We start from the raw sequence: 25909 nt of genomic DNA on the forward strand, positions 1-25909 counted from the left end.
GTGGTTGGTGAGGGAAGATTGGCTCCAGCGCAGCGATGTGACTTACTAGAAGCACCGAGCCTCCGGCAAGAATATACGAGTGTGTCCTGTCCTATTATAGAGCACACGGAATGTATCCCGACCCCGGCCATACCGGCGTCCGAAGAGCCACTACTAAGTTTGGACAGTAAACCGTGTGAAACCAAGCCGTGTGATATCAAACTGGTGATCAACGGCTGCTCCTACAATGAGCGCGACGGCGCCGGCATCCCACTGCTCGCGGACGCCTAATGCATTTGTACTTAAGATGATGTAACCCCTAGTCAGCAGGCACGTGGCAGCGACACGCATCTCTAGCTACTGCGGCACACGAGTCGAGTCGCAGTAGCCTGATAAGCAACTATACGTATTAGGTATTTTGTGAGAACTGCTGTGTCGTGAGTGACGGCGAAGTTCTACCTAAAAGGTTGGAGGTAAACTCTCGTATCGTATTTACAAGTGCCTCACGACGCTGCACTTCTCATATCGAATGACAATGTAATTGTGATCTACGTCAGTATTATTAAGAGACCTTGTTCAATAGAAATTATTTAATAACATTAAACTTATTTCACAATTGACGGTAACATCGTTTTACTTACACATATTATTTACAACATCATTTCATATACATATACATATAGGAGGGCGGGCGGCTCAGACGGCGGACTCGGTGTCGAGCAGCGGCGGCGCCCGGCGCAGGTCGCCGCTGGGCACGCGGGCGGCGCCGCTGAAGAAGCCCAGCAGCCACGAGGGGAAGGGGAAGCGCGGCGCCTTGCGCTCGGTCGCCTTGCCGTCCGCCACGTTCTCCAGCGAGCGCCAGCGCTTGTAGAACTCGATGTAGCTGGCCTCGGGCGCCTTCCGCCGCGGCCGCTCCAGCTTGGTGGCCAGGCTGGTCTTGCGCAGCAGCGGGCTGTCCTCGTCGCGCGGCGCGTCGTCCGTCACAATGCCGATGATGGTGCCGTTGAACACGGGGTCGCCGCAGACCGTGGCCACGCCCACCTCGTGGTCGAGCGAGCGCGTGGTGTGGTGGCGGCGCATGCGCACGGGCGGCAGCACGTCCAGCGAGTGCGCGCGCAGCGCCCAGCGCTCCGCGTCCTCCGCGTCCGCCTCGCACGCCGTGCTGGACGCGATGGAGCTGAGCGCGTGGCGCGGGCGCGGGGCGGCGGGCTCGGGGCGGGAGCGGCGCTGCGAGCTGGGCGACGCGCACAGCGGCGCGGGCAGCGAGCAGCGCGACCCGCGCATCGCGTCCCCGTCCCGCGCGCCGCTCCACAGCCGCTGCCGGATAGTGCTGCCGCCGCCGCCTACAGCACACACATTCAATCTTACTATACAATACAGAGCATTCCGTAAATAACAGCTCTACGTTAAAAAGGCTATGTCACCGATTAGCATAATATGAAAGGATAGTTAATTGAGGCAAGTTAGTAACCTACCCGAAAGTGAAGGATGCCTGGAATCTGCTAGTCTGGGACTTCGCCTGGGACGACGGAATAGTGGCCGCTCCTCGCCTTCAACCGCTCTCTTCTGTATAGCCTTCTCTGTAGCACTGATCAGCCAGTATGTCTGGAGCTTTAACATTTAATTATAAATTACTAGATGCATACTGGAGAGATTGTGATCTTTGGCTGCCATTACTGGCAGTCAGAAACCAGCATGTCAGACAACCAGTATGATCAGAGTATTGTGTTGCTCAAGAAACGAAGAGGTCAGATGGGCAGTCGCTCCATATAAAACACTAGTATTCACTTGCTAGTTTAGACTGAAGCCAATCCCAACATAGGAAGCTAGGTAGGGTGGTAAGGCCTATTTTACATAAACGTAAATTTTTTTGATAACCATTGTCTACTTTGAAAATTGAACATAAATACTATGGTAAACAGTTATGTTAAGAAGGCAGAATGGCCTCAATCCGTAAAGTTTACAAACCTGTCCTTTCCCCTTGATAGGTATAGTGCCTCTAGGCTCGACGATGTAGCCGCCGATCTTGTCGAGCGCCTGCTTGCAGCTGGGCGAGATGTGTATCTTGAGCGGCTCGCCGTTGGACTCCATGCGCGAGGCCGTGTTCACTGTGTCGCCGAACAGGCAGTAGCGAGGCATTGTGAGTCCCACCACGCCCGCTACTACCGCGCCTGAAGTATGCAAATAATCATAGATATAGAATAGTAGATAGATTGGCTGGTAGTGGATTTTAGTGAAGCCTAAACGAGATACATCAGTAAGTAAATATGTGCTGCCTCGACTTCGACAACGATATTTGCAGTATTTCTTGATTTTGATCATGGTTCTTTTTTATATTCATTTTTTTTTATATCGCGGGTTTTGTTACTGACTCTTGATAAATACTTGGCCACAATTTACAGGCAAAACCTGTTCGTTTTTAACTCATACCAGGTCTGTCATAATCTGTCACGCATTGCAAATCTATCAAAAGGTAGTAGGATCCTACTATATGACAAATTATCATTATATTTTAGAAACGGGATATCATCGGGCTTGCGAACATTTAGCGAAGGGCAGCCCAGAATATTTCAAGTACATAATTTTTTAGTAAAAAAATAGAGCTCTTACCTGTATGAATTCCTATCCTAAGCTTGAGTGTTTCGTTCGGTCTATGAGATATTTTGTGACTTTTGACCGCGTTCAGCAGTTCGAGCGCCATCGATGCGATTTCACCGACGTGTCTATCGCTATTCCTTATCGGGAGACCAGATACCTGGAACAAACAACACAACCACAAATGAAGAACGAAAACTATATATGTACACATTTTTTCGAATCTGTGTAATCCCTTTGATACTTTTAAGATTTATGTTATACGTGAAGGATGATCTTTCAATAGTTAATTATTTGAAAAATGACTATGGAGGTTTGACACTTTTTTTTCTTGTTGCAAAATCTGTCAAACTGACATACTTCTTCTTTAAAAAAGTATAAAAACTCACCACCATGTACGCATCTCCGATAGTTTCAACTTTATAAACGTCATAGCCTCTAATAATCCTATCGAACACGGTGTACAGGTCATTGAGGAAGTTCACGACTTGGAGCGGTGTGCTCTCGGCCGACATGGCGGTGAAGCCCACGATGTCACTGAAGTAGATGGTCACCGAGTCGAAGGACTCCGGCTCCACACCCTCGCCCGTCGTCAGCCGCCGCGCCACCGACCTGCAACAACCGAACAATATACCCAACCCTACAACTAAACAAACAAACATCGTTGGAACACACTCGGACGAACATAATAATTTAACAACTTACCAACTACGTCAAAATCATGCGGCTACAGTCTAAATTGTTTAGCTACGTGAAAACATACACTACCTGTAGATATATACATAGTCCAGGCACTAGAATAGTAAGGTTTTGAAAAAGGAACTACAATTTTTTAACTTATTTACTACTTGAATATAAAAGTGTAAAAATTATACATAATAATTAAAATAAGTTATTTATTAATAGAGAAGTAGGTAGTAGTAATATATTAAGCATGCTCATCTAAAAATTATATTATCAAAAGTGCAGTGTATTGAAAGAGTCCACTCGTGCCCCAGTACGAAAGTTCACCGTAACACACTAGAAATCACTTGCAAAAAGCTATAAAACGGGTTAACTACTGAAGTCTGCCATCACCGACAACGACGCGTTGCCACCGCCACAGTCCCCAAGCAAGCGCTACTCTACTCAAACTGTGATAATGTAAGGTGAGCCACGTGTCATGTCTCCAACACTCGTGATGAGCCGGCCACCTGCCTCACGCAAACCATATTAAACTACAATCACCAATAGGGAGTTAATTACCTCAAGACATTTTCACGACATTTCTATAATGGATTCAACCTCCACATCTGGAAAAGAACACAAGTACAACAAAGTGAATACATTAAATTTTTAGACGACGTACCACTGTTTTACATCAAGTCCATGTCGATGTTTCGTAATGTTTTTGATGAATGAACTATAATATGTGTATAAGTTTGTTTATAGTACCATTATCAACATTATCTAGAGGAGCCAATAACACTAAGCATCAGTAATGTTTATGAATTCGCATTATTCGCTAAATGTCCTAATGTGGTTACTTGGACACACAAAGCACGTGGGATGTTTGCAATATAATGCACTCTAACATTTTTACAATACGCTCTACGGAACTTACTAAATCTACTTATATAAAAGCAGATTATTTATACAACAATCCTGCAATAAAAACAAAATTGGGACTGATCGGCTCTACCGTTACAATGTTAGAATACCTACTTGTATCCTACTTGTACGGGGAGGAGGGGAATATTCACATAGTTTGGGCTAGTTATCACAGACTATGAGACTTGGACTAAATGTAAACCAGTGCGCACAGTACTGCGGCATCCAGGGATGTGATACAGCTTGTTGTATTTGCGTCTTCCTCAACTGTGCTCACATGTATATTAATTACACCGATAACATTACAAACCTTCGAATTAGTAGTAATATAACAATTAGATGACGCTAACATATAACACCAATGTACACAGAATATTAATGACATGTACATGCACATATCAATATGGTTACCAGTCACGACTGGGCCCTTTAAATCAAGTTTTTTTTTTGTCAAAAGTATTTTTTTAATGAAGTATTATTTACATACAAAACTCATAAATGGAATAGTGTAAATCCGTTTCATTTCGCAACAACACTACTATCATGTAATAAAATAAAATAACTTACTTTGGTAGCATCCTATGTAATAAGTCTTCGGTTTTCTGTTTCTCTTCAATCAGTAGCCTCGTTCTCTCGTTGACTAGTTCTTCTAAATTATTGGCGTATTTCTCCATCATATCCATCATTTGGTCCATTATGTTCCTTGACCTAAAAAAAAATAAAAACACATTTTTTTTTAATCGGAACATAAAATTTGAAATTGGAACATAGAATGATGGCCAAACAGATTACAAAGAGAGTTCAATCAAAGGAGGTTTTAATCGTTTTTACTCACTTGCCAGACTTCATTTTCTTGAGGCGGCTTCTAATAATGGGGAAGTCGGGTCTCAGATTGGGGTCTTCAGCCCAACAGTCTTTCATGCAGGAAACCACGTACTCTTCGGGCGCAGGGTCGAGAGCATCCGTGTTCGGTCGGAACACCTCCTCACCATTTAGCTTTGGTCTTTTCAGACGCTCTATAATATCTGTAAGGAAAACAGGCGTTATTTTAATTCTAAAAGTTTTATTTCAAAATCAAAAGTCATTTATTCAAAGTAGGCTGAAAATCAGCACTTTTCGAACGTCAAAACAAAAGACAGCCCCCAAAACGCCCGCCCTTCACCACTTCCTATGTGTATTTTAAATGTAACTTATATTTCACAGAATACATAGGGCGTTTTTGGGGCTGTCTCATAAAATATTTTACGTTCGCCTATTTTAAATAAATGTTTTCTATTGAGAAGAAAAAATATTTTATGAAGATTATCATCAGATATCGGTATTTTTGGACCTTTGAAATGTTATGCAATTTTGAGGCACCACATGTGCCTGGCCATCTAGTTTTCTTTTATAAAAAATATGACAAAAGAAACTTACCCTTAGGTTCAGTGCCTGTCAACCCAAATGGTCCTCTCCTAGCTATTATTTCATAGAGAATGATGCCGAATGCATAGACATCACCCTTCTGCGTGCCTCCAACTATACCGTTGGGGTTATCCATCTCCCGCAGTAACTCTGGAGCTTTCCATAATAAGCCTAAAAAATATGACAAAATATAAACACATGTTACATAAACTAATTGATATAAATCAGGCACTTTCTTTCTAAAGTGTTCATATTATTATTTATTAATAAAAATTGTATAAGTCCAAGATACCTCTGTAATATTGATGCTCCCCTATAAATTCGTTTTCAGCACAAGATCTTAGCTCATGAAGGCCAAAATCTGCAACCTGCAATATTAACGTACTTATTTATAAATATAATAATGAGTAGTATTATAATCACTGGAAAAACGAAATATAACAATAGTGGATAAGGAAATAAAAACATAAGTACCTGTAGCATCCACCTAGATGTAACAACACAATTCGAGGATTTGAGATTTCCGTGATAAATTAATGGCGAAGTATGAATAAATATCATACCCTGCAAGAAAATAAATAAAGAATTTATTTAAAAAGGTACAGAACACATAAAGTCAACAAATCATGGTAAAAAAAAAAAAAAACATACCTTTATGAGATCATGAATTAGGGAAGATATGAACATGGTGTCCAATTTGATATCTTCATTTTCGATTATATCCTGAAAAATTACAAAATTATCGTCAATACATTTGTACGAATATTTTTGTAATTAGCGACCCGCTCCGGTTTCGCACGGGATAACAGTTTTACCCACTATTTAATGTATGTAATTATACATATAAACCTTCCTCTTTATTCAGTCTGTCCAGTCAAAAAACCGTATGAAAATCGGTTACGTATTTTGAACATTTAAGCGCACAAAGGAACATAGGGATACAGGGACAGTAAAAGCAACTTTGTTTTATACTATGTAGTAATAAATATAGTGTACTTACATACAAGCTCCCTTTGGCACAGTAGTCAGTGAGTATAAGTACTCGCAGCGGCTCCACCACGGCGCCTATGAACGAGTTCAGGTTGTCGTGTCGCAGCTCGCGCAACAAACGCATCTCTTTCATTATCTCCCGGGGAATGTCCTAGCAAATACACAACATTACAGAAATCTACCACATCTAGCAACTACTTATTTCTAGGTAACTGATTGACATACTTTCTTCTTGGAGAACTTCAACTCTTTAATTCTGACGAGATTCCCTTTAAACTGCGCAGTTGTGGTGAATATCTGAGTGCAGCACCTGCTCTCGCATGATATACCGCTCGCCAAACTCAGCTATAACATAAAAACAAAACATTCGAGCTACGTCGGTGGTGACACCCAGAAAAACCAAATAATAGCACATAAAGTCTGCACTGTTTACACAAAAGCCAGCGCTTGCCTGCGCGTCTATTTCCGGTAAGGGGTTACCTTACTAGGCGACCACACGAGACCACTGTTCAGATATCCAGCAATTTCTTGAGGATCAATCTTCCACAGCAAGCCCTCGATTTCTTGCTCGATCTTCCACTTGCGGTATATGCTGATGGTGACGACGAGAGCGCAGAACAGCGTCACAGCTAACGTCCCCGCCACCACCAGTGAAGTTATTTGCGAGTCGTCTTTAGGACATTTCTCGTTTAGAAACCCACAAGAAGGTTCATCTTCGGGTTTCACACTGTCTGGCCAGTCGATAGGCAAACGAGGATTTAACTTATATTCCTGGAGAAAAAAAGAATCAAGTTTATCGATCGCTGTTGAATATTTCAAACATGGAACTTTATTTTTTTCTGTGACATGTGCTTACAGGGAACTCTCGTTTGTTCTGGTGGAAGTGTCCGACGGGGATCATGCTGTGTGTGCAGTTGACATCTCCGTCGAGGTTCTTGGTCGGCTTGTACGCCAACACGGAGAAGTTACCCTCCGAGTCCGCTCGCTCGTCCAGACGAATCGACATCCCCGATATACCTGGGAAAAGTTAATGATCTAACTACAAAATAATAATACAAATTAATTGAAGTTTGCTATTACTTAAAATATGTTGTATTTGAATAATATTTCTTGCATCAATTGCAAGGATAAGTCGACATATTCTTCCTTGATATCAAACGCGTCCAAATTCCTCAAAATCTAAACAGTACCATTTCGTTCCGTTTTAACTTACTTTTATATGGTGAACTTTGAATCATCTTGGCGACGATGCGCGTCCCGTTGGTGGCGATGCTGCGCAGTTTAACCTCAGTCAGTGGTTCCGTACGAGTCTCTTCCTTTATGATTTCATTCAAAGCCTTCGCGTACAGTTTCACCGAATCGTACAGGTACGCAGCGTAGATCGAAACAAACTGTAAATATAATTATTTCATTTAAACATCCTTTTCTTTCATTTTCAGTATTAGATCGGGGGAAATCAGTCGGGAGAATCAGTCGGGAGAGACCAGATAAGAAACTCAAAACAAAGCCAAATTATTTACTGAACCGAAAACCTAGGTTTAACTGATGAAAAATAAGTTACATACAAACCTAGGTGTAGCTGCACTTAGGGGTTTAACCGTAACATGTATAACTAAATAAGTGCTTACAAAACGTAACTGACCTTACTAAACTTGCTGCCAATAATAGGGTATTCTTTGAAATTGAAGGGCGCTATAGTGTTATATTTGCGAACTTTGTTGGTGAACTCTTCGTAGCTACTAGAGGGTTCCGACGAGACCACGACTAGTAACGACTGCGCTCGCTTCTTGAACTCCACCTTATTCGGACACCCTAGTTTTAGCACACGGTCCTCCGTTTCTGGAAAAAAATACTAATAATTACACATGCTGTTTATATGTATTAACTGCTTGCTGAACTAAGAAAACTACGTAAGTAATTCTAGGTCTTAAAGGCAGTATCAAAAGCGTCGAATCATAATATAACCAAATTAAATCAAATTTCGATATTAAGGCCATCAAGCCAGGTTAGCTCTGTTACGTGTATGTAACTCATCCCTATAACCATAACCAAACCAAAACCAGCCGTGAAATTGCTTCTCAACTGAAAATGGTTCGGTTATCGTAATAGTTAAATGGTGCAACTGACCGTGAGAGAATCCTGGCTAAATTGATAATTGCGACGTTTCTCTGTTGGCATTTTCGTAAAGAACTAAGTATGTTATCAAACTACACCACCAGCTTATGACTGACGTATGAACGCTTTGAAACTAAGTAGACATCAATAGTAAAAACCGGCCAAGTTGGATTAGGAATCGCGCACGAAAGGTTCCGTACCATTATTTATAAAACGGACAAAAAAACTCGTTTGTGGTATGGGAGCCCCTGAAAATAATTATTTTATTCTAGTTTTCAGTATTTGTTGTAACAGCAGCAACAGAAATACATCGTCTGTGAAAATTTCAACTCTCTAACTATCACGGTTCGTGGGATACAGCCTGGTGACAGACAGACGGACGGACGGACGGACGAACAGAGGAGCGAAAACAATAGGGTTCCGTTTTACTTTTGGGTACAGAAACTTAAAAAGAAATGTCCTCGTGTCCAAAACATGTAAATAATAAGGTACATCATTTCTGTTTGAATTAACTAATCAATTATAATGTGTCATGGACTAGCTACAAACAATAAGGAAAACGGAACTGTATATGTTGTTGACAAAATATTATGCAAAAAACATTCAATGACTGCGATTTCTAAATCAGAAGCAAATTGTGTACTTCCCGTTGGTCTACACGTGTCATTACAAAATCTTTAGGTTATAAATATCCAATAGATAATTCAGAATATGTCTCCCCCCGCAAGATTGCCAAAATATATTTTAAACTTTTGAAACACAAACGGTGAGTTGCACTATTTAGCATAAAAATAATGGAACCATTTTAGGTTGTTAAATCGCTGATTTGACCAATGGGCCCAGTATACGGCTGGTTACGGTTTGGCTATCGTACATTTATATACTACGTATGAACTTATAAAATATACTTACTTATCAGATATTTCAAAGCATCTTTGGGTGAATAAGTCATCATATCTACGAATATGACCATATATTCTCCTTTGGAGAACAGTTTCAGAGATTCCATAGCAGTCATCATGTCTATCAGCCCACCCGGTGAGCCCAAGAAAACGTATACTGGAAAACACAAAAACATAATATTAATCAGGAAATCCAATCAGGCCCAAGTTCACCGACAGTACAAACGTCCGTTTTTTCATAAAACAACTGTTTACTTCGAGTTTTCGAAGTAAAAGCAGTCAAAATTACGACCGAATGGTAAAATGAAGTTGGCTGTCAAATTCTGATTTATAAGAAGTTACATACATGCTTAAAATTAAAAGTTACAAAATAGATACAACAGTTACAAAATTGTTGGTACATATAAACCTAGTGATCAAAAATCATCTTAAAAACTGTGTATCCCACTCACTTCGAGTCCTATTCTTGGTATCCTGTATGAACTGGTACCAGAACCCCGGCGCGCAGCAAGTCATCTTCTCCTCGCAGCACTTGTGGGACTCTATAACAGGCCGCTGGTGATTCACCGTCATGTTATTCTTCTTAGCGTGATTCTCCAGTGTCAGGGCTACTGTTACCCATGACTCCTCGTACAGAATGGAGAACTTGTTCCATCTGTAGTACCGGAGCAGCGATATTACTGATTTTGTCGCCTGAAATGAAATAGAATACCGTTATAAATAAGTAGCTTGAAAAGTAGCTTAAACGGATAAGTGTGTAAATTACATTTATATTATGTTGTTGCTTACCTGAGCACCAGGAGGCTCCAATCTCGCAAAATTCGACAACGTCGAAGTTTGGTAATCCGAACATTTCTGTAGCAAACACACAAGTACATTAATATAATATATCTTAAAGAATACACATAATGTAAGAAAGCTCGTCCATCTGTACGTATCGTAACCCTTCTGATTACTACATAATTCTCAAAGTCTCAAATAACTGATTAAAATAACTTCAACAAAACCCCAGCCCACCAGATCAATAAAATAAACACCCTAATTACAAACATTTACCACTTCAATACAAAAATTCCTTCAACAATACGTACATAAGAGATCATGGGCAGATTCCTGGACTGCGCAATAATAGCTTCAGTATGGCAGCGGCCCTCGGGTCCGAAGAAGGCGACGACGCCCGAACAACTCATGTCTGTCAGCAGGCGCGTCGCCGTCACCGTGTCGAACTTCGTGTCGTGCCATTCTAAGAGAAGCTCCACGTCCGGCAGTAGTTCTGTGCTGTTGTTTAGCTGGAAATTCAATAGACCTTACAGGTGCCTGTGTCATGATTGTGTCTGTTAACGGAATTTAGGGTGTTGGATAGGTCCCTTTTAGCCATTGGGAACTGTGGGCATCTGTCCAGGTGTCCACAGTACTTAGTTGTTGAGATCCCAGTAATCGAAGGGAGAAAATACCCTGCCCTGAAGATAGTGTAAACTTAAGGTCACATAAACAACTTTCTGCGTTAGTTAAAACAGGGATCAAAGTTTCCCTTACAGACAGGATAACTGTAACCACATAGCAATGCATGTATATTTATAGGATATTTATTTATGTACAAGGAATTCTAAAAGTTAACTCGACTTGTTTGCCCTCGAGCTAAAAATAGCTGCGGAAGTGTTGATATGATTTTGCGCTGATCAAACAAACTTTATCATTGTACAAGTCCATCCAAATTTAGAGTAACATTTTATTTCGCCCACTTTTTACAGTACTGACTGAGTGTAATAAGATCACTAGTAATTTAAAATTGAATGAATTATTAGGGTTGGTATCCGTGTAACATTACACGTGATTTAATGTGGTACTAAAAATATCAGACGATATGCGATGGGGCTAATGGAAAGATTCAGAATGTCCTTGGCTAGATTTATCAAGTATTATCTGAATTATGTGATGGGTGGTAATGGGAACAGACCTCCTCGAGGGCGATGGAGAGTGCTCCGGAAACAGTGAGGCCTTGTCGGTCGCGCAGGTCGCCGGTGAGGCAGGGCAGGTAGCCGATGGTGAGGTTAAACTTCTTGGCGGCCAGCGAAGGCTCGGCCAATAGGCTCAGCGCCGCAACTACCAGCAACTGCGCGCTGCGCCACATGCCGTCGCCTTCACCACGACACGCTCACCTGGGAACAACAACAAAATAAGCTATTTAGGTGTGTCCTATTATATTCTGCAAATTAGATTATGTTTAAGTTCTATACTAATGATGATGATACATTTTATGTTAAGTAAGTAGTGTTAATCGCGACCAAACAGACAGTCTAAATGGCAATAGCATTAAAGTAATTCCACAAGGTGTAATTGAAATAGAGCAGATAAAAAGTATTTTTCTAAGGTTTGGTATCAAGATAAACCCTTCATGGTTTCATAAAACTTCAGAGTCATTGTCCTATTGCGATAAGAGGATGATTGGTCGATAAAAGGCGAGCTGAAACAGTGTGCGCTTTGATCTCGGTCAGCAAACGTAATTATTGTGATGGCAATTAAAACTTATCATGATAAACATAATCACATATTTGTCGTGGTGTGAACTTAAAGAAATTAGTAGGTAGACACCGCCTATTACAATTAACTTTTTAGACCACTTGACGACATCGTCGTAAATCTTATTCCTAAAGTAAATCTGTTATTGGCCGTTTTCTAAACCGGCCTTAAGTGTGCAATGTGTGCATAGAGAATCAGTAGATAATAACTAAATACACTCACTAATATTATACGTAAATAAGTTACTGACATTACTTTCATTCTGCACACTGTTGACACAAAAAATCCCTCCTGTTACGGTCATGGCCCGAAATGTAAGATCCTTATTTTTGAGGACTATTATTTAAAGAATTTATTGAAACACTAGATGACGCGACAATGAGCGTGTCTATTTCTGTAACTCAATAAAGGGAAGTCTTCCTGCAGCGCGTTTTCCGCCCTCAAATGTAGGAATTGCTTCCATGCTGTCAAGTAAGTAATTGGCTCGCAGCCGGCCGCCGATTAGACCAATTGACGTGCCGCTGTTTTGACAACATGCACCTCGTCTTCTCAAAACTTATCTTCAAGTCGTGCCACACACCTTGAAAACTCTTGATGACTTAAAAATGACAGACGAAGTCAATGCTCTCGTTTAGTATTTCTTTACTGATAACTTTTTGACAAGCTATAGATATTGATAGATGAGCACTATATTTGGCTTGGTGCTTTGTAGTCTGTCGTTACACATAAACGCTATCTACCCTTAGAGTCAATAACCGCACATAGCCCGCAGTGTGCGATGCAGCGGAGTCAGCATATTGGTGGCACCTAGCAGGCTAATCTGGGCGTTCGCACAATGTCAGGCTAGCCGCTAGCTCAGAGGAGGCGTGCTCACAGGCCGCAGCACACGCACGAACGCCAGCGCCGGTGAACCACGATCTCGCCATGAGATAACGCCCGCGATAACGTTCTCAGCGTCTATTTTTAGAACTTAATAAAAAGGTAATATGATTATGATTAAAATTCACGCAATAACATACGCTCCCCATAACGTTGAAAAGCAAGCCAAACAGTGAATTTTGCGTATAAATATTGAACCAAAAACGGAGTACGGCAGAATGAGCACTGTCTAACTGTAGTCGGTAGAGTTTCATTAGCTAACTACTTGCTGTATTTCCTGGAGTTGTTATCCTTTTTATGCTAAGGACTGTCGAGGCAATTGTCATTCTTTTTGTACAGCAAGCAAGTATAGTCCGACTGTTTTATGAAAATCTTATTAATGTTTTGTTTTAATTTGAAGAGTCAAATCAAATATTCTATTTTATTCGATGGTCTACATAACTACTTTACTATTTCATTCAAAACTGCCCAGCCAATATCACAAGATCATTCAATATGCGTGTTCACCACTTGATGATCCCATATTTTAACAAGCGCAAATAACCAGCCCTGACCTGCCAAGTACGAGTGTGCGAGTTCGATACCAGGTCAGGCCAGTACCGTCTTCTTTTTATCATTACCTATATATATGTTATTTACTATCTATGTCTATCTTGTGGACATCAGGCATCACAAAACATTAGAAGAAATCTGAACTGATGACCGTGATGATTAACGCTAATTCCTTCTCTGTGTGACAAGAAGCCTGCGACCATCTCTGGGACAATATATACGCACGAGTTCTACGTGGTACCGCGATAAGCTTTACTTTTATAAAGGTAGCACGTGGCATTTCCATTCGGTTTTATTTTAGGACACAACAAATACATACCACACTTTATTGGTTTTATTATATCAACTCCATGTTCCTATACAGGATGTATTTTTAACACCTGTGCAAAAATGTGAAGTAGGCATCCTAGACTGTCTACTTCCTAAAGCAATTTAGTGTTGGTAAAAAAAAACTATGAAGCGGAAACGCGACATGCGATTGTTGCGTATAACATGACACATAGCACGAGTTAATTTTCTTGGCTATACTGGAATTAAGTGCTTCCCATTTTTGATCACCCCAAACTTTTTAAGTGGCTTGACCAGTGTTGGTCCTTGATAGCCAAGGATATTGCTGTAATGAGTTTGCACTTATGTTCCTATGCTTATGCAAAACTAATTGTCACGGTTATTTTGATAGTACAAAACATATTGGGCCTAACAAAGTACCTTGTGGGACACCACAGCTAATTATTTTCAAATAAATATGTATAGAAATTCTATAGTTAATGTTATGGTATTAAGCAGCACTGCAATGAGTATCATGGATATGTTTTATGATTCAAAAATATTCCTTCACTTTCAGTGATAAAAATAGCCGGCAAAATTCCAATGACCACTCACGCACCGTTTTATACATTGGTAGGAAATAAAAATACCTATACCTAAGCAGAGAAGTGCAATTGCGTATATTTTTCTGAAACGCACAACAATTTGTCTTTCTAAAAGAATTTTGCTATTACATTTTTCTTTTAGCATTATAGCACCCCAATACTGAATGTCAGATTTATCTGCAACCTTTGAATGATGAAATTATATTGTTAGTTTTGTGGTTTTGGTTTACTACATGAATACCAGGAGGTCCCAACAAGGATCGCAACGAATTAATTACTGACTAATGTAAAGGCACGACGTAAATCGCAATATTCCTGGTAAGTACGCCTTATGGTTCATTACGTCACACATTTATTTAAGTTAATATTTGTAACCTCGACTTTGGTTACATATTTACATAGTTATTAATAGTACGTAAAATACATAAGCTAGAGGCTGAATCAGCAGTCAGATAACTCCGATCCAGTGTGAACTTAGCAAGTAGACGATTGACACTAAATAACTAGGTACTTAAGAAGGAAATTCAATCTGAAAATATTTTGACGGCCTTAGACTTTGATTTCTACATGACTAAATATAATAATGCTCAAGAAATGTTAAATGCTAAGTTCACGTAATATTTGCTTATGAACATATGGATTTTATTTCGTATTTATTTAGAACAAAAAATCTCTAAGGACTTCGCGTTTGTCAGACGTGAATATCTAGTGAAAAACTGACAGCTTGACAAAAAAACGCTTGCGAAAAGCTTTATCTAGACAATTTTACATGCTTCATCTAACTTGGTCCCTAATTCGTATGCGGTGGTGCTATGCAAAACTCTTTGCATGTTTTATTTTCAATTTTTGCCTAACATTGAACAGAAAAAAGCAAAAAATAACTTTAAACACTACGTAAGTACCAACTAAAGCATGTCAGACTAAATAAAATTTTGTCGTGTCGGGGGACCGCTTTAATTTATTAGCCTAACGTTAGAAGTAATTATATACTACTAGGGTAAATACGCCAAATGTCGGCCCCCTTAGCGATTTTCTGATTGCGGTTCGCTATAGCACCGTCAGTTTCCAACGAAAGATAGTTTCTGATGCGGTTTTGGATAGTTTGATTAATCTATGTCATGTTTATAGGCATAAGATTGATATTTCTACGAAAAGAAAAAAGTAATAAGGCTTAGATGCGTCGAGAACAGAAAAACCCTAAAGTCGGCCATTCACGGCCCAAGGTCGGTTGCGTTTTTTCCAAATGTCGGCCAGGTATAGGCTGTTTTAAATTAAGGCAGTGACAAATATTATTAACATGATTTATTTTAGCAGAAGTATACATTTGTAATTGTATTTGTTTAATTTATAGTAAAATATTTTTTTTGTTTCCCCTAAACAAAAAAAGTCGTATTCACGACCAACCATTTATATTTTTTAAGCTAATAAGAACGGTTTAATAGATAGCAAGTATCAAACTATAAAGCTACCATAAACATGCCTACAATACTGTCAACTCCTACATTTAAACTTAACTCCTATACGATATAATGAATTATAATAAATAAATTATTTCATTTTGAGAAAATGAAAAAATATAAAAGTATTTTTTCATCAGCCTGTATAGTGGCGCTTGAGTTCGAGGCTGGTCGACATTACGATTATTTACGACTAGCTTCTGCCCGCGACTTCGTACGCGGATAAAGTCCCTTATGCCAGCGACTACGGGGTCAGCAAAATCAAAGATCTGAATAGTCTGATATTGAATTTTAAGGGCCCGTTGACTTGAAAACAACGGAATACGCATAGCCATTAGAAACGTTCCATATATTTAATTTTTGTACTTCAACGGCAAAAGCACAGCAGACTAAACAAAACGCTGAGAACTGAATCGCAAAAGACGTGACCATACGGATAAAAGTAGTGATTCTAATTAGTCCGCATTTAAGTTGTGTGTGGCAAAAATATTACACGTATTAATACGTTAAAAAACATTAAATGTTACTAAGATGACAAAGTCGTGATGACTTAGTGGAAGTCGTGGTGGTTTAGTGGGAAGAGAACCAATCTCTCAAGTATGAGCGTACGTCTTTGATTCCAGGTCTGGCAAGTACCTGCCAATGCAACTTTTCTAAGTTCGTATGTACTTTCTACGTATATTTTGGATACCAATGACCGTTATTTGGAGGGGATGTCAGATGCCAGTAAGTCTGACCAGTTTTACCAAGGGGTATTGGGTTGAGCGGGTAACTGGGTTGTGGAGCTCAGATAGGCAGTCGCTCCTTGTAAAACACTGGTACTCAGTTGCATCGTGACTGGAAGTCAACTCTAACATATTTGGGACAAAGGCTCTTGAGATAATAACGACAATAATAATGAGATATAAGCACCGCAGGACATCTGAGGCTGATGACGGGGAGTAGCGACCCCGGTGGGCTATATATACTGAGTTCTCCAGGGAGAGTATACTGAACCCCATCTCCGGCCGGTCGGAGTGAACCATAACGGGGGTTAGGTAGGTCTCACGCCTCTGGCTTGGCTTGGCCGTCCAGAGTGGAGTCGCTAGAGCAGGGTTAGTAGCAATGCTCGGAGGATAGGTGCCTCGTGGTAAGTGACCCACAGGGAGCGCGTAATCTGCGTTTAAAATCCGCCGAGGTATCCTCACACTTCAGCCGCTCATGTCCCTGTTGCCCTCTTGTTGCTATTCAGTGACTGATTCCCGGAGGCCCAGTAAGTGAGCTAGCGAGTCTCCACCTGCCATTTTTACCATTTCACCATTTTTACATGTATCTAATACATTGTCATCGGCACGTGCCATAGTTCCCGTCGTTTCCCCATTCCTAGTTCATTAGCATCCCATCACAATAGCCCAAGTAGTTTTCATCAATAGTTAGCAATGGTATAGCACAGAACCGGGGATTGTCTTTTTTTTAACGACGTCCACCGGGGATTGTCCTTGGGTTCATTTCTATAGTGTATAAAGGAATAATCGTCGGTTTTGTTTCACCATTTCATTAAAGTTGTCTCAAAAGGGCTTCAGCCCCACGTTTGCCTCCCAAAAATTCGGAACTCTGTAGTCCCGAGGTCTGGAAGAGACATACAAAATAATAATGAGATATAACGCAACAAATTCGGAGAGTGGGGGCTCGTGACGCCACGTCTAGGTATGTAAAATTTGTACTAAGCAGTGACTTAACACAAAATAAATTCAAGCGTGTTATATCTTCGTTATTATTTGTTTGTGAGAAGGAGAAAAGAAAAAATATGTGTCCATTATTTTAGGATTATCTAAAGGGGTCTACACACCAAAGCCGCTGACCCGGCGGCACAGCCCGGCGGCTTAGTGCCGGCGGGTTAACCCGGCGGCTTCAGAATGTCCAAGCCGAACGACTTTGCCGGCGGCAATGCCGGCGGCACGACTGCCGCGGCATGTAGTGTTCTAGTAATTGTCAAATACTCTATGAAAGCCGGCGGGCAACTGACTGAGTGAGTGGAGAGGGATGCCGTCGGCATCGGCATGCTGCCCCGCCGGCTTGCCCGCGCGGGCGCAAGCCGGCGGCATGATTGTACAAAATACGGCCGCCGGGTGCCGCCGGCGTCAGCGGCTTTGGTGTGTAGACACCTTAAAAGACGGACTAATTCCTTTTTTTGATTCACCATACCACCTATTTCATAACATTCATTTCTATACATTTCAAATGTAGTATTGCTCTTGAAGTTCCACATCAGGTGTTCCAGATCTTCGATGTATATACGTCAATAGAGAGTCCTTATCAGGTTGAACCACTTTTGCTAAAACGTCATACCTCTATATGCTATAGTCTAGCTGGGCTCCTGGCGTTCCACATCAGGTGTTTTACATCTTCAATTTTTATAAGTCAATAGAAAGTGATTATCAAATTGAACAACTTTTGCTAAAACGTCATACCTGTATATGGTACAGAGAAGCTGGGCTCTTGGGGTTCCACATCAGGTGTTCCAGATCTTAAAATTTATTATCTCAGCTGAAAATGCTCATCATATGAAACAATTTTTGCCATGGCACCATTTTTGTATCTCTTATAGTTTTGTTGGTCTGTTGGTGTTCTGCATCAGGTCTTCAAGTTTCGAAGATAAATTATAGCCTATATGTTGACCAGGCTTAATACTGATACAACAAAGAAAAAATCATTGAAATCCGTTCAGTAGTTCCGAAGATTAGCGTGTACAAACAAACAGACATACAGACATACAGACATACAGACATACAGACATACAGACATACAGACAGAATTTTTTTTTTGGATTTGTGCTCCATTACTGTTTCTAAACCCCACCCAATTATTATTTTTTAAATATATTCAATGTACAGACACAGTTTTTTTACAGATTTATTATATGTATAGATTCTAATGTCGGCCCCTATTTCTTGTACCTTATTTCTCGAGATTCAACTAATATCACCCCGGCCGTTATTTGGCTATTATAGTTCGGCCATTCAGAGAATGCGTTCCTGACACGTCGCGATTGAACTGACGACGTAATAACATTCATTGATTATTGATATAATAATGTTGTTTTAATGCTCCTCAATTGTTAAAACGGTAAACAACCAGCAAAAATATTTTTATCGTAACTGCAACGCCATTGCAAAGTTACGTCGTCAGTTCAATCGCGACGTGTCAGGAACGCATTCTCTGAATGGCCGAACTATAAACGTAAAATAGATCTATTTGCCTATAAGCTTTACAAATTCTCTTGTTAGACAACGGAATTAGTACAATAGGAATTTATAAAATAGACTGCATTTGCTTTAAGTCGGCCACGGCCGAGACTCCGGTTTTAAGTCAAAACTGTTGTCCTAATGGCGGCCTCCTATTTTTCCTTGAAAAATATACGCAAAACGCTGAAAAAACTATCTTAAAATATAGTAAAAATAACCCATTAGTGAAAATCAAGCTTAAAACAAAAATAAATAAATGTTTTATCGTTCTAATATCAATCCCCAAAATGTGAGTATTCACTTCGAGTAAGCTACTTTACGTGCGAATTTGATGTTTCAACGGCGCAATCGCTACTGACGCTCAGTATGAGAAGAGTAAGTGACAGAATCGGATAGTAACGATTTGTACGTATAGAGTATAAACCAAGGTTGCAATTCGAGGAGCAAAACTAACACTTCAATTACTTTTTGAATGAATGCAAGCTGAAAATGTACAGACGGCCGAAGTTTGGGGGGAGGCCGACATTTGGCGTATTTACCCTACATTATATATACTACTTATAACTTTTTATATAATTGTGTTTAGATACGTGTTTTTTTTTTTATACGAGTGTTGTAATTAGGTAGGTATCATTTGATTTATGTAAGTATTTTTAAAGGTAAAAAGCGGTCCCCCGACACGACAAAATTTTATTTAGTCTGACATGCTTTAGTTGGTACTTACGTAGTGTTTAAAGTTATTTTTTGCTTTTTATAGGGTTTAATTGCGTACTTTTATTGGGTCGGGGGTTTTTTTAAATTTATAATTTAATTTTATTTCATGCTTTTTGAAGGAGCTCCTTAATTTTTCCTTCCTTCATTTAATTTCTTTTATTTTAAGATGGGTTCGCTATATGCGATCACGGCCAAAGGAAGCTGTTTAACAATCCTCGTGACAAACTGGCTCTGGGAGAATTGCACAGATTAAGAATCAATAAAGATTAACTTTTGGTCAGGGACAGGGTCAGGTTCTAGATTTTCAGCAAAAATATAAATCGGTTTATCCGTTTCATTCCGGCATTCCAGGGTTTCATCCGTCACATCCCATTTCCAGCATCAGGTTCTCGTCAATTACAATCATGAAGAGAACTAGTCAAGACAAATTCAACGAGCCCAAACTCGATGCGTTTACTAAAAGGCAGTTCAGGGTTACGTCTCCTATCTTCGTGCCCTAACAGCAGACCAGCTCAGCGGTTCCAGAAGACATTAGTGTTTCAAATTTCAGATCCCACATATGCTTGCAAGTAAACTGAGCGTGTAACATTCCTATCACACCTATCAAACGAGCTGATGACCTTGAAGACCTGAACCGATTTCCAACAAACATAGCTAAGAACACTCCCGAATGACATTCCTTTCAAACAAAAAAAACCGCATTACAATCGGATCATCCGTTTGGGAGCTACGATGCCACATACACACACACACACACACACACACACACACACACACAGACACGTCAAACTTATAACACCCCGTCGTTTTTGCGTCGGGGGTTAAAAATGTAAGAGGTAGGTACCCCCGTTTCCTAAAAACAATGTTGACCCTTTAGATAAAGTCCTATTGTATTGAAATTGTTTCCAGAGGTTTTAAAAAAAACAGCTTTTTCCCACAAATCCTCCTGCTGACTGGTGATACAACTAGAAAACTTCAGTGTAACAATTCAGAAGAGAGAGTAACGGAGATGGCAAACCATATGCGTCAAGATTATTAATAAAACGGACAATATATTAATAGATTATAATGTTAATATTCCGCTGAGTTATCTAGTAGCAATTTTATTGCTTACTAAGCACTTTCATTGGCATGCCATAATACTTCATTGCTTCCGTTGAACATAAATTTTGAGCAGCCAAAGCCCACACGTAGGTAATACGTACCTACTGACTGCAAATTGATGAGTTGAGTGTATTCGTATTGAATTTTCATAACTTTATTTAGCCTAATATAAACCAATAAGTCGAACAGTCGGCACGTGGAGCAATTTCCAAAAGTTGAAAAGTTATAAAGATTTGCAAAGAGCGTCTTTTCTAATTATTTCAAAATAGAGGACTTGAAACTGGTGAAGTAAATTACTCATCACCTTATTGGAGTTCGGTATTCCGTGACAACAGCGCTAAATGTTTAATGCCATGGTGAACATTGTACCTACTTAATAGAAAGAAAGAACTTCATGTGATCGACAGCAGTAAAAATATTGTGCGATTTGGAGTGTGTCGCAAGCGGAATAGTCCGTAACGGTATCGATCTGGACAAGACGATGTTTGGCCTGCCGCTCCCGACCGCACCTACCCTAAGTTAATAAAAAATCGACCACCCCACGTCTCCGACGACATACTGACACTATATTGTTTTACTTATAAGGTTGCGATTAGCTCTACGTACTCTGCGTAGTTCATCATAGCAGACATGTAAACCTATCTACATTTATAACATTAACTTACACGTTCGAAAGTTGTTTTTCCTTCATGGTGTTGGAGAAAATAATGAAAGTTTTGACAAAATAGACGTGTAAGTCTGGGAATATATCCTTTAACTGAGCTTATGTACACCTTTTGCTATTTCATAGATTTTATCATTCAGACTCATATCGACAACCCCTTAAAGTTATCATTAAATTCTCACTCAATCTGTAACGTTCTTACAATTATCTAATAGTTTTTTTTACGTCATGTAATCTAAGAATACTTGGGTAGGCAATGGAGACAAATCCAATGTATCCCTGATTTTCATAATTCTTTCAGCCGTTTCGAAGATATGACGTACACAGAATATTACATTCACGAAAGACGCGCGGAAAAACAACCCCTGTTGGGCTTGGGCAAAATTCAAGAAATATTTCAAATAAGTTGTAGATGAGAGCAATAGTAATATTCTTGAATCCCAGATTCAGGGCTACAAAACTTGTCCTACCACTCTAGCAATGAAAGTATCGAATAGAAATCGTAAAATCTTAAAGCCCCAATGCCTAAGTTAGAAGCTACGACTTCAGACATCTTTGCTTGGAAAGGGAGAATAAAACTTTCGAATTATCCTTCTTGGCAGTCGGGTAAAAAGTATGGTTTAGTTAGGGCCATACTACAGTACCACACATAAGCTTGAACAAAATTCGGACGGTGAACAAAATAATTAAGGTGAGGATTTTATTCTAAAACGTAAAAAATGCCTGTAACAGGATTTTTTTAGTTTGTATGGGGCATAGACCAGACAAGAAATTAATGTAAGATATGGATATGATAAGTAACTAAGATAGTCGGGTCACACCCAGAATCCCGTAAAATTTTTCGGGCGACTGTACCTCTTCAACCATGTGATATTTTCTTTTTATCCTTATGCCAGAAGTGAGCAAGCGGGGACGCGGGGTCATTTGCAAACATAGTTAGATCCGTTAACAGACAGAGATGTCAATTTTAATTTTGCAAGTGACAGTTGCAGGCCCTGCAAAAACCACAAGAGCTTGCTATTCATAATTTAAAATACTGAAAAACTAGAGAAGGGAAGAACAAACAATATCAGTAATAAATAACTGTTCAGACTTTTATAGCTTCAGAAAATTGGTATGCATGAAGATTAAGATATCAATTTAGTAATATACCAAGTACCTATAAGTAAATATGTGCTATTTATAAAGCTAATTATTGCTGTTTCATAATTTTCCTTGAATGCTTATTTATAGGTGCCATCAAGTAGTTTCAAATAGTAAAATATTGTTTGGTGATCTCTCTGTAGTAACAAACATACTTTACCCACAATTTAACTAAGAATATTTCCTAATAACACTATAATATCCTAACTATTATAATACAGAAGAAACATTTTTGTCTGTTTCTAAAGGCTCAGATGCTACTCAATGGTTTTAAAAATTCTTTCACTGTTGGGAAGCAAGACTGTCCCTGAGTAACATAAGCTATATTATCTTTATGAAAGAGTTTTCCTAGGACGAGGGCCAAACTGCGGAAAACAGTTTTTCCTACCCGTGTGTAAAAATATATTATTGACAAGATGTGAATTCTCCTGGATACACCATGAATTTATGCAAACATAAAAAAACCCGCATCCCACCAGCAATCACATCCTGGTATAGAATAAAAAAATAACTAACCTCATGCACCAAGATTTAGATATTTTGTTCAAGAATTATTTACATCTTTACTTATATAATAAAGGCCCGGTCTTTCACTGTTGAAAAGCTAGTCCTCCCAAGTAACAGGCAATATTTTATCCCGTTATGGGAAGAATTTTCCACGGGACGCAGGTGAAACTGCGGGAACACGGGTTGTTTATGTTAAAACTAAAAACCGGCCAAGTACGAGTCGGACTGGCGCACGAAGGATTCCGTACTATTATTTATAAAATGTTCCATTATTATAAAACATTTATAACACAATCAACCAAAAATTAGCAAAAAAATTATGTTTGTTGTATTTTATTCTAGTTCACTTTTTTATATAGCGGCAACAGAAATACATCATCTGTGAAAATTTCAACTCTAACTATTACGGGTCATGAGATACAGCCTGGTGACAGAGGATGGATAAAGGAGTGAAAACAATAGGGTCCGATTTTACCTTTTGGGTATGGAACCCTAAAAAGCGATTTCTTTTTTATTATTTTTCTCCACATATTTTACATATTCCACATATTTTTCTAATTGAAATGAAATCGTTTATTTTGCAAGTTGGACATTACATCACTTTTACACGTCATTTTAAGAACGCTGAGGTCGGCATTTCCTAACTGACTGATCCCTGAGAACAAATGCCGAAACAAACTCAAGGGTCATAGTCTCTTTAGTCCAAACATGTTATAAAAATGCAAATAATATTATGTGTGAGTGTCACCATGTAATTGTTGAACTCTTTTGTATTAGACTGAGGACAGAAACTGCACTATGTAAATGATATATCTATCAATATTCCGTTAAATCATTTATGAATTAAGAAATCCCCCTATTCACCCTCCTCTACAAATGAGAGTGCGCTGATATAAATAAAACTCTTAAGACAAAAACAATGTACGTAGACAACCAACAAGAAGGACTAATAGGAAAAAATATTATGTTGTTTAGTCAGTCATCATTTGAATCATCAAGTTTATTCGTCAAATGTACTATGTAAGGTAAGTTTCACACCAATAAATAACCCAATTGGTGAACATTGTTTTTTTTTTGGAAAATTCAAGACAGCAATAGTTTTAAAAGGAAAAATTATTGCATCTAGGAATTGTCCCGAAGTGACGCTCCACGCGTGTCATACACATAGTAGACGAATAATACAGATAAGATAAAGCATTATGTAAACTTATTTGTGAATACTTCTACTTTATAATTAATTGCTGGCTTTCTCCATTAAAACAAAAGTCATTTGTTAAAACTGATTTCCAAAAGTTAAAAAAAAAATAATTGAACTCGGATTAAGTTACATAGGTTCTTCCTAAACACACAATTTATATTGCAAAGATAATGTGTGCATCATAATCAAAACACAAAAATCAAGTGACCACAGATTACTGCGTATTGAAATGAACCGTTACCAATAATTACCATATTTTCATCATATAATTGTTGTTTACTTAATTAACTGATATAAATACTATATAATAAAGTATATTTAATAAGCAAATTGATAGAACATGCATTACTCACCATGAATGTCAAATTATAGTGTTTGAAAGGTCCTGATGTATCCTTCATAGGATCATAATTTTGTCACAGTCTTGCAAAAGTCATTTAACATATAAAAACACTGTCTATCTGGATACTATATTTCATTTCACATGTACACAAACTGAATATAAACTTCAAAAATGTTTACAAAGGAATCAAGCTTGAATAGCATATATAGTAGGTTGGATTCTAAAAATACATCAACATGATAAAACAGTATGAATGTGTTAACATAAAGCAACACACTGATGACAATATGTAATATGGATTGTGAATCCGGATTAACCGCTTCACGTGCGTGATACGGTACTAATAGTGATAGGCTGCACCTAATGATAATACTAAAATAGATACATTTATAAGCACAATGGAAATACAAATGCAAATCTACATTTTACATGTACACTATATATTTCGTCACATCAAGTAGATTCTAATCACTACGGGTAGTTTTCTCACATGTATTATCTTGTAAAAGCGAATACAACAAAATATAACTCAAATTAATATAATCGAGTATAATTTAACACTGGACTTTAGAAAGTCCTACGTACTCATGAATTGACCTGTATACTCAATAAATATGTTACAGAATTACGATATCGATGTACAACAGAATCCAAAACCTTTTTAACGATAAAATCACAGTATTACAACGCAAAACGTAAAAACTTGTAGCTTAACAAAGTATACAAATAAAATATATTTCCATCCACCATCACATAACCACCACTACTTGACACAAGCACAGCACCAGCAACACCATACACTATAGCGGTAACGAAACGGAACAACACTAGCTATCCAATAACCGTAAAATTGTTGAATTTTTAGTCGAGTACTGATACATCACCTCTATTTCGTTCTCAATGTTAGGCGCTCCCTAGACGGACAATTTAATTTCCCAATTTTACGATATACAACGTTGTGCATAATTGACGTTTAGGATTAATATAGAAAATTGTAAAGACCGTTGAGAGAGCGCCTTTCACCTCACCCGCATTAGACGGTCCCTAGACCTACTATAACATTGTGCAAATTTAAAATAAAAATAGTGTGCAAATGACATTTCAGTCGCTAAAACTCTTTGTGCAACAACAACCCTATACAAATCCTTAACCGTAAT

The 25909-nt window shown here is 38.9% G+C and overlaps 2 protein-coding genes across 9 annotated transcripts in view; one reads left to right on the top strand and one right to left on the bottom strand.

Moving 5' to 3' along the window:
* Nucleotides 1–599, top strand: part of LOC124631278 (guanylate cyclase 32E) — a 31527-nt gene extending 30928 nt beyond the window's left edge. Inside the window, exon 26 of the mRNA XM_047165597.1 lies at nt 1–599. Within this exon, the coding sequence (XP_047021553.1) occupies nt 1–270 (270 nt within the window). The 3' untranslated portion in view covers nt 271–599.
* LOC124631276 (receptor-type guanylate cyclase Gyc76C-like) lies at nt 555–25529 on the bottom strand. Of its 8 annotated transcripts, none has more exons than XM_047165591.1 (24): nt 25410–25529; nt 24763–24972; nt 11533–11734; nt 10667–10864; nt 10365–10430; nt 10028–10268; nt 9586–9732; nt 8201–8397; nt 7772–7949; nt 7415–7575; nt 7039–7329; nt 6784–6903; nt 6569–6709; nt 6220–6291; nt 6043–6132; nt 5861–5936; nt 5581–5739; nt 5000–5189; nt 4732–4872; nt 2964–3186; nt 2590–2734; nt 1948–2150; nt 1455–1590; nt 555–1322 (listed from the first exon to the last, which is right to left on the bottom strand). In XM_047165591.1, the coding sequence occupies exons 3-24, from the start codon at nt 11704–11706 to the stop codon at nt 676–678; spliced, it is 3996 nt and encodes a 1331-aa protein (XP_047021547.1). In that variant the 5' UTR covers nt 11707–11734; nt 24763–24972; nt 25410–25529; the 3' UTR covers nt 555–675. The 8 variants fall into 8 exon arrangements, with proteins under 8 accessions (XP_047021547.1, XP_047021550.1, XP_047021548.1 ...); XM_047165594.1 differs by having other exon boundaries at nt 24763–24915; nt 25410–25521; XM_047165592.1 differs by having other exon boundaries at nt 25338–25521.
* Between the last annotated feature and the right edge of the window lie 380 nt (nt 25530–25909).

The sequence above is a fragment of the Helicoverpa zea genome, chromosome 6 (genome assembly GCF_022581195.2).
Source record: "Helicoverpa zea isolate HzStark_Cry1AcR chromosome 6, ilHelZeax1.1, whole genome shotgun sequence".
In the NCBI taxonomy this organism is placed as follows: domain Eukaryota; kingdom Metazoa; phylum Arthropoda; class Insecta; order Lepidoptera; family Noctuidae; genus Helicoverpa; species Helicoverpa zea.

Excerpts from the sequence above, each read along its gene's own strand:
- LOC124631276 (XM_047165591.1), bottom strand. The coding sequence starts at position 11,706 with ATGTGGCGCAGCGCGCAGTTGCTGGTAGTTGCGGCGCTGAGCCTATTG. Across the intron at positions 10,431-10,666 it reads ATCTGCCCATGATCTCTTAT|AAATGTTCGGATTACCAAAC; the intron begins GTACGTATTGTT and ends TGTTTGCTACAG. Across the intron at positions 1,591-1,947 it reads CTATCAAGGGGAAAGGACAG|CTCCAGACATACTGGCTGAT; the intron begins GTTTGTAAACTT and ends TAAATGTTAAAG.